The sequence below is a fragment of the Ceratotherium simum genome, chromosome 12 (genome assembly GCF_057802395.1).
Source record: "Ceratotherium simum simum isolate JZ-2026a chromosome 12, ASM5780239v1, whole genome shotgun sequence".
In the NCBI taxonomy this organism is placed as follows: domain Eukaryota; kingdom Metazoa; phylum Chordata; class Mammalia; order Perissodactyla; family Rhinocerotidae; genus Ceratotherium; species Ceratotherium simum.
In genome coordinates, this window is record NC_141911.1 from 69,266,802 (window position 1) to 69,279,546 (window position 12,745).

The following is a 12,745-nucleotide window of genomic DNA, read 5'->3' on the forward strand; positions in this document are numbered from 1 at the left end:
GCCCCCCTGGGGAACGTAAGCTCTGCAGAGCATCCCTTTTCCCGGAGATCTGGATGTGTGGGGAACCGATAAATGGAAGAGCAATATATAGGCCGGAAAACATAAAGTCAATCAGTCAACAATTAATTCGACTAATATTTCCTGAGCACCTGCTACATGCTGACTGACCAGACTCTTTCAAACTGCTGCCACCAGCCATCCTTCCCTGCTCTCTTACTGTTACAGGGATGAAGTCTTTCTGCGTCCCCCTAAGGCTAACACATTTCCCCTGAGCTCGGGGTCGAGACCCCACTCTTCTGGACATCCTCTCCCTCAGATCTCTCCCATCAGCAGGAGAGCATGCTCCAGCCTCTCCTCCTCAGACCGCACTGTCTCTGTCTCCACCCTCTCGCCTTCCTGGCTAACCTACTTGAGAGGGTTGGCCACATTTGCTCTCTCCGCTTCCTCAGCTCTCACTCACTCTTCACCCGCGCAACCGGGCTTCTGTCCCACCATTTCACCGAAACTACTCTCAGAAGGCCACTGCCCTCCTTGTCTCTAGATCAAATGAGAACTGTCTAGTCACTGACTTCGCAGAAGCACCTGCCACTTTTGACCACTCTCTCCTTACAATATTCTCTTTCTTAGCTCCCATGACACCAAATTCGCTTGGATCTCTGGTCACATCTTCGCAGTCTCCTGTAGAGACTCCTCTCCTGCCACCCTTTAAACGCTGGTGTTTTCTCGAGTTCCACCACAGGCCACCCTTTCACCTCGCTCTGTGAATTCTCCTTGGGCAATCTCACCTGGTCACATGGCTTCAACTACATCACCCCCCTGATCACTTGAAGCTTTATGTCTCTCCAATTCAGAGCTTGTCTTTGTGCATCTAATTTGCACATATGTTGAAACCTTTTAGGATATCTACTCAGCTCAATCTCCCATTTTCTAGAAACTCTCATTACCTAGAGAGTAGCAACGGTGGGCCCCCTAAAACTATGTCTGTATTATGTGACCCCCAGTCCCCTCATTGTAATGGACCAGACATCTGCTCCAAGTTGGGCCAATCAGATTCACATCCCAGGAATCTGATCTTTACTAAATCTGTGTCAAACTGGAACTCTAGTACACTGTTGGTGAGTGTGTAAATTACCACTTTGAAAACCGGCCGTATCTCCAAATACACACATACCTAATGACCCAGCAATTCCACTCCTAGGTATAAACCAGGAGAAATAATTGCATATGTGCTCAAAAGACAGATATAAGAACATTCATAGAAGCACTCCCTATAATAAGCAAACACTGGAAACTACACAAATCTTCATCATCAGTACAACAAATAAATTGAGGTATACCCATGAGATGGAATATTATAGCAATGCAACAACATGGATGAATCTCTTCACAAACATGTGAAGCAAAAAAAGGACAAAAGACTATATGCTCTAAGATTCCATTTATCTAAATTTCAAAACCAGGTAAAAGTAATCTATGGTGTCAGAGGGCAGGATGGTGGTTATACTTCACGGTTTAGGTAGAGACTGAAAGGGAGCATAAGGGGGCTTCTACGGTGCTGGTAACATGCTGTTTCTTCTCTGGGTTCTAATATCACGGGTATGTTCACTTTGTGAAAATTCGTTAAACTTATGGACGATGCACTTCCTATATGAAAGATATTCTTCAAGATTCTCAGGGGGCCGGCCCCGTGGCTTAGCGGTTAACTGCGCGAGCTCTGCTGCTGGTGGCCCGGGGTTCGGATCCGGGGCGCGCACCGACGCACTGCTTGTCCGGCCATGCTGAGGCCGTGTCCCACATAAAGTGGAGGAAGATGGGCACGGATGTTAGCTCAGGGCCAGTCTTCCTCAGCAAAAAAGAGGAGGATTGGCATGGATGTTAGCTCAGGGCTGATCTTCCTCATAAAAAAAAAAAAAAAAGATTCTCAGCTAAATCTGAACTGGACTCGAACTGAGATTGAATTCTCCTTTATGAGAACTCTTTACAATAACAGGCTTAGGACAAGAATAATGAGACAAAGTATGAAAATGGAGAGAACAAACAAATATAACAGAACCCCAAGAAAGAAACAATTTAGGAAGGAAAACTTTATACGGGAGGTCCCTTTCAGTTAAGAACATATACCAATTTTTGCTCCTAATTATAAGCCAAATAAGCCAATTATGTCAAGAATTCTCTCAAAGGAAGATAATCGAGACTTTAGAGGTCTAGGCAGACGGTGCTAACAAAGTTGTCTTCCTTGCCGTGATGATGCCTGGGCGTCTGAGGTGACAGGTGGCTAGGGGCTACATGGGGTAGTGCAGCTGGCAACCTGCTCACGTCCTGTGAACCAACACATAAAATGCTTTAAATTTATGCCACTGCAGCCATGTTTAACGACATGCTTACAGTTTCTTCTAAAAAATTCCTTATAAAATATTATGTTCTATTCAAATAAATGCAAAACAAAAGACTTCAACTGAAAGGCAGGATGATTTATGTTTTATAACAGATATTTCTTCACTTCTGTCATTTCTAATGTTATGAATTTATAATTACATATTTCATTTTGGACTCCTTCCTAAAATACCACGTATGTATTTCTATCTTATGTCTGCGCCTTACTTCTCTACTTCCTAACCTCACACCTTGCCACCTACATTATGGTTTCACAGTCGTTATTCTGGAGGATCAGCCTCAGGGTCTGCGTTCACTTGGCCAGCACACTCTGACACACTCTGCAATGGCAGAGACTCAAAGGGACAAAAACAAAAGCCAACTCAAAAAATCATCACTACTCTGCTACCTTTGAAAATAACTATACAGCAGAACATATTTGTGAAAAGACGCTCTTTTAGGTCTACTGGCATCCAATAATTTTTTTTAGGAAAAAAAGAAAGCAAAAAGGAAACTGATACAAAGATCTAATTAAACACAGAAAAGATTATTCTTTTAAAGAAGGTGGTTCACTGTAACTATAACATGCAAACCAATGACAACTAACCCAGCACACAACGGCACAGTGAATGAGTCTAGGACCACAGTAGGAACCACAACAGGAACAGAAGGACAATGCGCCCTCAAGAAGCCAGCCCTTTGCTGTGAAGACACCACCACCTCAGACGGAAAAAAACTGTGTAACTGGTTGCTCAGGGACATGGGGCAGATCACACTTTCCTTCTCGTTCAGAGGAGAAAAAATTCTTGGACCACGTTGGAGGCCACTGTGCTGGGCCTTGAAGGCACTGGAAGTGGACAGGCAGGAAGGCAGGGGGACGATCAGCAGAGCCAAGAGATGGGAAGCCGGTGTTCACACAGGGGGGATGCAGGACAGAGTTGTGGGCTCGATGCAGGAAAAGATGAAATAAAGTAGTCAGGAAAAAATCACTGAGTTTAATTTTGATCTATCATAGGTCAAAACAGCATATTTAACAATAAAAACATTATTTTCAGTATAGTAAAAGCTCAGATTTAGATTCATTTTGAATTTAGCAAGATTCAGTTAAAGTTTATTTAAATGCAATATAAGATTAAAGAGCTTGTAAAGGAAAGAATGGCCAAAAAAAAGAATTCTCTCATAAACTATTTAATCTAGTGAGGAGACAGAGCACAGGGAAGCAGGAAGATACCGTGGGGCAACAGCTCACCGAGGCATGTATGCTGTTGGCTCTCTGACAGACTCTAGCTACGTTCTCTTGGGCAAATCCCATAACTTCTTTCAGTATCTGTTCAAGGGCATACTTAAGAAGCTGAATTAGGCAAGTGGCTTCAAGTATTCGTTTAAGTGTGAAACCCTTGAATGTCCAAATATATTCCTACCCAGAAGGAACATATAAAACAGCCCCTGAGGGCCGGCCCGGTGGCGCAAGCGGTTAAGTGTGCGCGCTCAGGCTGCCGGTTCGGATCCCGGGCGCGCATCGACGCACTACTTGGCAGGCCGTGCTGTGGCGGCATCCCAGATAAAGTGGAGAAACATGGGCATGGATGTTTCTCATCCAGGGCCCAGGGCCATAGCCAGTCTTCCTCAGCAAAAAAAGAGGAGGATTGGCAAATGTTAGCACAGGGCTGATCTTCCTCACAGAAAAAAAAAAAAACAGACCCCTGAGAAGCTGCTCTGGGAGACCACAGCTCCCATGACCAGCCTCTAACTCTCCCTACCCATCCCACCACTTCCCCTCCCCATAACACGTGACCCCAGAGATTATCTTCCAAACCCCTAGGGCCCTCTGGAACACCTGTTACAAATCCCTGGACTACACACTTTCAAAGGCCTCTCTAGTTTAAGATTGTGGGTTCCTCTTATCAAATTCAATTACGACCAATACTTAGTTGGTAATGAGAAGAAACATGCTAAGTAATACAAACATACATTAAACATTTTATTTTAACCCAAAATGTCTAAACGTTCATTCATTTGCCAATATTTTGCTGTAAGTTTAAAGTCTTCTCTTTGAGAGGGAATCCATTGATTGGTATTCTGCAAAAAACATTTCCATAAGACATCACCTGAAATCTCCAGTTTCTGTTTCTTTAGAGAAGGACCTTTAAGACATTTGAGAAGCAATCTGGGTTTAGAATTTTTCTAGATTTTCATGATTTTTGTTCCTGGCTTGCCCACATCTAATTCAACAGCAAATTTGAGTAACTCATACTTATCAAATTATCCAAAGTAGTCAACTTAATTTTCAGAAATATAACTCTTATATTCATATTTCTTTGGTTTATATACTATTTAGTTAAAGTACCTAATTACAATAACAAATACAACTAACATACAGATGCTTGAGAACAAACAGTTGATTCTTGGTAAGCCAACAATTCAACTGATGAGAACAGCCCCAGAATTCAACCTGCTGAGGTGTCGATGGATGAACGGATAAAAAAAATGTGGTGTACACACACACACACACACACACACACACACACAGGAATGTTATTCAGCCGTTAAAAAAGAAGGAAATCCCGCCATTTGCAACAACATGGATGGACCTTGAGGGCATTATGCTAAATGAGATAAGTCAGATAGAGCAAGTCAAATACCATACGATCTCACTTACATGTGGAATCTTAAAAGACAACAACAACGACAAACAAGCTCATAGATACAGAGGACAGACTGTGATTGCCAGAAGCAGGGGCTGGAAGGGGAATGGGGGAAGGAAAGCAAAAGGTACAAACTTCTAGTTCTAAAATAAATAAGTCCTGGGCAGAAAGTCTGACAGTGGGTTGAAATGGACCTGACAGACTCAGAATCAAGCAGCACTAAGCACAGGCCTTGGGCAGATAGGTAAACCTCTCCGCCTGTCAGTTTTCTCATCTGCCAAAAGGAAATTATAACTCCTTCCTCATAAAATGTGATACAGATTAAACAAGAATTCAGAAATTCTTAAACTACATGCAAAAGCAAGCTGAATGTTTTAATATGTGACCACATTTAACGAAATATGTTTTAAAAAGGAAAAGAAACAATTATGTATTAAAGGCCTACTATAAGAATAAAGAAAGAAGTCCTGGGGATGTAACGTACAGCATGGTCACTATAGTTAATAATACTGTACTGTATATTTGAAAGTTGCGAAGAGAGCAGATCCTAAAAGCTCTCATCACAAGAAAAAAAAATCTAACTATGTGTGGTGACGGAGATTAACTAGATTTGTGATCATTTCACAATATAAACATATACTGAGTCATTATGTTATACACCTGAAACTAATATGTTATATGTCCATTATATCTCAAGGAAAAAAGAAAACTAACAAGATATTTTAAAAAAAGGAATTCAGCATGGCTGTATGTTTTATAGATGGAAGGAAGAGGTTTAACTGGAATTTGGTTAAGAGGAACTTGGTTAAATGGATCAGAGAGAGCATTTTTACTGTACATAATTCTATCTAACTTAAGCATTTTAATCTTTTTTTAATTTTATTCATTTTTTTATTTTTATTTTTCCCCCCAAAGCCCCAGTAGATAGTTGTATGTCACAGCTGCACATCCTTCTAGTTGCTCCGCCAACAGCGGAGCACGCGCACTTAACCGCTAAGCCACGGAGCCGGCCCTAACTTAAGCATTTTAGAAGCTGCTGTTTATATGTAACTTTGTGTTAACTATACATTATTTCATTAGTCGAATTTCTACAGCACTGTGCTTCCAAGATTCTCTACTTGTCAACACTTGATTAACTTAGTAAGCCTCACTGAATACACTGAAAAGCAATTACGTGTAAACGTCTTGTGGCAGCCAGCTTCCCAAATGGTCCCCAACAATCCATAACTCGTAGTAGTCACACCTTGTGGAATGTCCTCCACACTGAACTAGGGCTCACCTGTGTGGCCAGCATAAAACCTGTGAAGTGATGGCGCGTGACTGGGTCATAGAAGGCGTTGTAGCTTCTGCCTAGTCTCTTGGATCACTCTCTCGGGGGGAGCCAGCAGCACATTGTGAGGATATCCAACGAACCCAGCGGAGAGGCCTCCAGCCAACAGCCGGCCATGTGAGCCTGCAGCGATGGCAGCTCTAGCAGCACCTACAGCCTCACAGCGGACACTGAGCTGGAACCGCCAGCCAGGCTGCTCCCCAATTCCTGCCGCACAGACACCATCAAGGTTAATAAATTATTACTGTTCTTTTAAACCATTAAGTTTTGGGGTGATGTGCTATGCAACAATCTATGATCAAGTCTAAATTTCAGACTTCTCACTGTTTTAGGTTAGACTTCTCTAGTTTAAAAAAGCGAGAATTTACTTTACTCACACCCTAAATCGAAGGGTCAGCAAACGACGGCCCAGGAGCTAAGAATCTTTTTTTACATTTTTAAAAGGTTATTTAAAAAATAATGAAGACTATGCAACGGACACCATATGTGGCCCACAAAGTCTAAAATATTTACTATCTGGCCCTTTATCAAAAAAGTGTGCTGACCTCTGCTCTACAGAAACGCCAGTAATGGAGGGAGGGACTGCTGCAAGTTTGTCCCTTGGATTCCTGTGGTCTGGAATCACCTTCATCCAGGCCGAGGAAGAGTGGAGGACTTAGGAGAGGTGAGATTCAGACACTTTCGAAAAGGGTGTGGCTGTCGGCTACGGGAGAAATGCACAGAAGCCTGCAGGAGCACCGGCTGGGCTGCGGGCTGCTGGTTAAGGGGTAAGTGGCCTGGAGCCCAGCTCCCACCTGGGGCGCGGCTGGAGCCCCCTCAGACACAGCCCGCCGGTGTCGGGGAGAGAGGCCTGCGAGTGCTGCGTACGCCGGTCCGTGAGGACCACTGGGCCCCGCAGAGAGGAGAACCAGAGCCGGGAAGGGGAGGATTCCCACTGTGTCACCTGGCGGCGTCTCCCCGTCCCTCTACCCACAAAGCCCAACGCTGCACCTGCTGGAAAAGGCAGACGTTTAGAGTCCAACTCCACTGTCACAGAGCACGGACGGGCAGACCTGGAGCGGAGATTTAATCAATTAATAACTGACACCACACTTCCTCTTTTCGTCTCATCCACTTGGTCCTGCCTTTCTTTTTTTTAAGGAAAAACGTGTTGTGTCCAAAGTATATGATGATATTCCATATTTATCACTATATTTAGTAACCATGCCATAGGCACTCAATTTCATTGTTATGTAACTTATTTTCTGAGTAAAAAAGACCTCGAGTGAGTTGAAGGAGTTTCCCATTCCTATCTACTTATCCAATGTTGGGAAAACAACAAAAAAGAAGTATGATAGCTGAACATCAAATTCCAAGTCCCAATGCACTGGGTGATGCTCATAAACTGGAAATGCGATGTTTCATCATCAAAAAGCACAAATCGAGTGCCTGTGGGTGGGGTGGTGTTAACACCATACACACAGAACTGTACAGACGGGGGATGTGCTCAGTCACTTCCCAAGCAGACATCATTGCTACAACTCACTTCCTCTGAAAGACTATCCTCTACGGCAAATTAGACCAGCCTGGCCCGTCTGTGAGGCCACCGACCTCCACAGAGAGTGAATATTTAGGCAGAAAGATGAAGAAGAGAACAAGCTAGTATATGAAGAATTAGGAGGAATTCTATGTGCCCTGAACTCTGTGACACGGAGAAGCTCGGGGACTCTTCAAATACAAGTCAGCTCATATAACAGGAGATCCAGGGAGGGCGGGTCACACAATGCAGGAGAAAAGGGGACCACTTTTGCAGCTGAAAATTAGATCCCCTGACTGAAAACAACTCTTAAGAAGAAAACTTTCAGAAGATTCTTCTTTAATCTGATAAAAGCAGCAGCAAAGCCATGTTCCCCAAATCTAGTCCAGGCTGGAGGAGAGCTCTAAGGTAAGTTCTTAGAAGTTCTCAGGAGGACACATTGGATTTTTATTCAGGGAGCTCAGGAGGGAAACGGGACCCAGGTCTCCGAGACCACAGATAACCCTCCTCCAGCAGCAAGGCCCAGGCTGCTGCTCTGAGTGGTCCACGCTTTGTTGGCTCCGCGCCTTTGCCCACGGGTTCCTCTGCCTGGAAGGCCCTCCTCCTGGACTCTATCCTCTTCAAATGCCAGCCACGAAGCCAAACAAGGTGCAAAGGTCAGAGCCGGTGCCTGAATTCGAGTCCCGCCTTCCTCTGCAGGACCCTGGCCCAGGCTCTTAGCCTTCTGAACCTCACTCTCCTCTCCCTCTCCCTCAAGAATACCCCAATTCAGCAGAAGTGCAGAAGTTATCTTCTCTCCCCTCCGTCTCTGCCCCGGCTCAGTAAATGGTACCACCATCCACTTAGCCCCTCAAGTCAACACAGGGACTCCCTCTTCATTCCCTTCTCTCTGTTCCCACATACATGCCTCAGCAAGTGCTGTCTGTCAGCTCTGCTTCCAAAACTAACTCCAAACTGATCAAATTCTATGTCCCCAGTCGCCGCCCTTCTCCAAGTCGCCAGCACCTCTCCCGGCCACTGTAAGCAGCTCCTCACTGCTCTCCTGCTGCCACCCCTGCCCTCTGCAATCCAGTCTCCACACAGCAGCCAGGCCATCGTCTGAGGGCGTCAATCAGATCTTGTCACCCACCCCCTACCCCGATAAACCTCAGTAGCCCACCACTGCACTCAGAATGAAATTTAAATTCCTCCTGTCTGGCCTCTGCCTGCCTCTGACTTCATCCTCTATTTCCCTTTCCTTCTTCTCTGTCCTCTCGAGGCACACTGGCCTCCTCTCTGTTCCTTAAATACATCCATCTCACTCCTGCCCGGGGACCTGGCACCTGCTGCTGCCTCTGCCTGGAACACCTTCCATCAAGTCTTTGTACCGCTGACTCCTTAGCATCAATGCCTCCTCTTCAAGCAGGCTTCCCATCACCCTGGCCAATGCTGCCCCTGCCACATGACTGCCCCAAACCCTCCCTGTTTTACTTCCTCCTAGTTCTTATCTCCATCTGCAGTTAAACCAGTTCTTGGTGTGTTCACGTCTTTACTGGCCTCTCTCCACTAAAGCTTCAAGAGGGCAGGGACCTTGACTCTTGTGTTCACCACTATATCTCCGGCACCAGGGGCCATGCCTGGCACACAGCAGACCCTCAAAAGTCTGTTGAACGAGTGAATGATTATATCCACAACTACAATACGATGTGACAGCTCTTCTAATGAAGTTAGGAAACATGCTATGGAAGCACAAGGAGAAAGTGTAGGGAGGAAAAAGTTTCCCTCGACCCTCTTAGGGTCCCTGGCTGGGTCTGAAAGTTAACTAACAAAGACAGATCAACAGGAGAAAAGAATACAAACTGTATCAAATTTTTACATGTCCATGGGAGCCTTCACAAGAGAATGAAGACCCAGAGAAGTGACCAGAGCAGGAAGTTGTTAATACCTGTTAGATAAAGAAACAATAAACTTGTGAAGAATTGACAAAACAAAGAGTTCTGGGCTAGGGTGATAATGTTAGCACTGCCTAAATAGCTATGGTAGATATAGCCAAAGGTTAGCATAAGTTAGCATAAGGGAAGCCATCTTGTAGAGGGGAACCATGTTGGAGCTATAAATAACCCAGACCCACAGGCACCCCTTTGTTGAGTCTGCAATGCTTTAGTTTACATGTAGCCTGGATAAGTCCACATCTGCTTGCGAGCAATATGCATGCTCTGCTACTTTCTCAGCCTTAGCTTACGCACAGACCTCCCTACTGTGATAAGACAGTAACTTTTTGTTCCTTAAGTTTTCCTAGGAATGTAATGACCTTCAGAAAGGAGCCCCTATGCTAGTATCCATCGCCAGTGACAAGAAAAAGGGATGATCCGGTGCCTCAAGGATTGCACCACCAGATGGTCACATTCCGAAACCCCCCCTTTCAGCCCGTTTGCCCTATATAACTGCTTCACAATTTTGTAGTTTTAAGATGGTTCTTTAAGGACACGAGCCCGCCATCTTCCCCCTTGCTGGAAAGCTATAATAAAGACCTTTTCTCTCTTACCACTTTGCCTCTGGACTGTTGGCTTGTCTTTGCGGTGAGCAGAGGACTCCTATTTGGCAGGGACAGTAATGGTGAAGAAGTCACCAGGAAGAGAAGGGTTACTTTAGTAAGGTTTGTTTGTACAGATCTCTTGCCCCCAATTCCCCGTCTCAGGTGGTAAGAACGTCCTCCGTCCTCCCTCTGGTGGTAAGAATGTCCTCTGTCCTCCCGAACAGGGAGGGCACATTTCACAGGGGAGTTCTGTGACCTGTTTCAGGGAAAAAGGGGGAGGAGAGCAGGTCAGAGTGACCTTCCTGCTTCTGCCATTTTTTTTTTTAAATTCCTTCAGCTCAAGATACTTAAGACACCAAGATGCCATATTTGGGGTAGCGTGTCCTGAATCCCATCAAAAGCTATTCATTTCCTAAATTACTTGGTGGATTCCATTTGAGGAGGCAAAGCTGGACCCTCTAATTCCCCCACATAATGCAGCACATCACCTTGTACTCAAATCATCACTGAGACGAATTTGATTCTTCCTCGACACCCTTAGGATTTGTTATTTATGTCTAATATTTCAAAGAAAAAATAAACTTCTTTTGTCATTCCTTCCAAAATGCTTCCAGATACATGCCAGTAACCAATAGTCATCTTTTATCCGTCACAGAAAAATCTGAAAAATTAAGATTTATTTGGGGATAAACAGTATCTTTTGAAGAAATTTTTTTAAATCTCAAAAAACAAAATTTGGTAATAATGGTCAGGAGATTAGAATTGAAAGCTGCAGTGCATCCTGAGCATCTTGAGTTAATTTTATTAGAAATTAAAAAAAAAAACTAATCTCCCTAAAGTGCATAATAGAATCATTCATCCATTACTCTAGCATGTAATATTAGCATTATTTTTCACAAATTAATCTCCACAGTTCTCCCTTCTTGTCTCATCTTTACTCTTCAGTGTTTAACAAATAACCCCAAATAAAAAATTTATTTCGTGGTGGAGGAAAAAAACCAGCCTGTTTTAATTGTGATATAATAAAACACAGCTAATGCACCTCAACTTGTTCAGTACATTCTCACAAGTATGAACGTTACCCAGGCTTCCTCCAAATAGAATTCTTCTTGTAAACACAAATAATTAACAGCAAATTCCTAACACTTCCGCCAGCTTCCATTTAACTTTACATTAAAACAATAAAACCCAGCTCTAACTTCCAACAGCTACAGACAACAGCATCTACCCTTTTTTTTACCTGAGCTGTTTCTTTGAAATCCAAACTAGCTTACAAAATGAAAACAAATTAGCCAAAGCACTAGACACCACCTTGGGAGCATAATTAATTCCAAATAGCTGAACTGATAACTATGCATTTGTTCGATAAACAACATAATGTCACTTATGTATTACAGCCATGATTTCTTAAAGAAAATATCAGGTATTAAGATCAAAGTTTATATTAGTAAAAAAAAAAAAATGAGGTGATCATGTAACGATAATAGCTAGGTACAGTATAAGCATTTTCCCAGAGAAACTTACATCTGCTGTAACTTCCTATTTCAGAGGCCCTTCACTTCTGCTCCACATATCTTTATCCCAAACGACAGTCACGCATTGTGATTTCATGGTTGTGTGGCCATCGTGCAGCGTCCTTACACCAACCCAGACGGCACCACCTGCTCCACACCTGGGCTATATGGTACTAATCTCACGGGCCCACTGTCGTATTCGTGGCCTGTCGTTGACGGAAATGTTGTTACGTGGTGCGTGACTATATTTGAAAATTTTCGTACATGAAGGAGAAAGGACTGGATTTCTGAAAGAGACTGGATTGAAATGAATACCAGCTTGAGCACCAATCCGGATTTTGAGGCAAAATGCATGACTTTGACAAGCCACCTACCCACTTCGGGCCTTAATCTATTCATCTGAAGAAGACAGAATGGGACAAGGTGATTTCTACCACGACTATCATCCTTGAAATTCCGTCGTGGTGAAAAATCATAAATAATTACAACAATTAATACTACAAATAGATGCAGAAAACAGAAGAAAATAAACACAGTCATCGCTTACTAGAGAAGGAGATGTAGAGTCCTACACGACAACTGGGGTGCTGGGATGGTGGGGTGCTGGGATGGTGGGGTGCTGGGATGGTGGGGTGCTGGGGTGGTGGGGTGCTGGGGTGGTGGGGGGAGTGAAGAACAGATTGTGTTGGGGGCCCATTTGCCATGAAATCAAAGTTACTCTGCTTTTGTCTCTGAAGTAAACTGCAGAACAGTCAGACTGCCACTCACCGCACGTCTCAGACCAGACCTACATCCTTACTCCTTTGTGAAATCGGGCACAAGGAGTGGCACATGGTGATGACTCAAAAACCC

General features: G+C 43.9%; 1 protein-coding gene across 2 annotated transcripts in view; it reads right to left on the minus strand.

Moving 5' to 3' along the window:
- The window catches only part of MCUB (mitochondrial calcium uniporter dominant negative subunit beta), a 95,686-nt gene that overhangs the window by 40,926 nt on the left and 42,015 nt on the right, over nucleotides 1-12,745 (minus strand). Inside the window, exon 1 of one of the 2 annotated variants that reach the window (XM_087437745.1) lies at nucleotides 6,298-6,387. The exons of the other annotated variant lie outside the window; for it this stretch is intronic. Within the exon in view, the coding sequence (XP_087293871.1) occupies nucleotides 6,298-6,312 (15 nt within the window). The 5' untranslated portion in view covers nucleotides 6,313-6,387. Of the gene's footprint in view, nucleotides 1-6,297; nucleotides 6,388-12,745 lie in introns of those variants that run through there. 2 annotated transcript variants of the gene reach the window in all.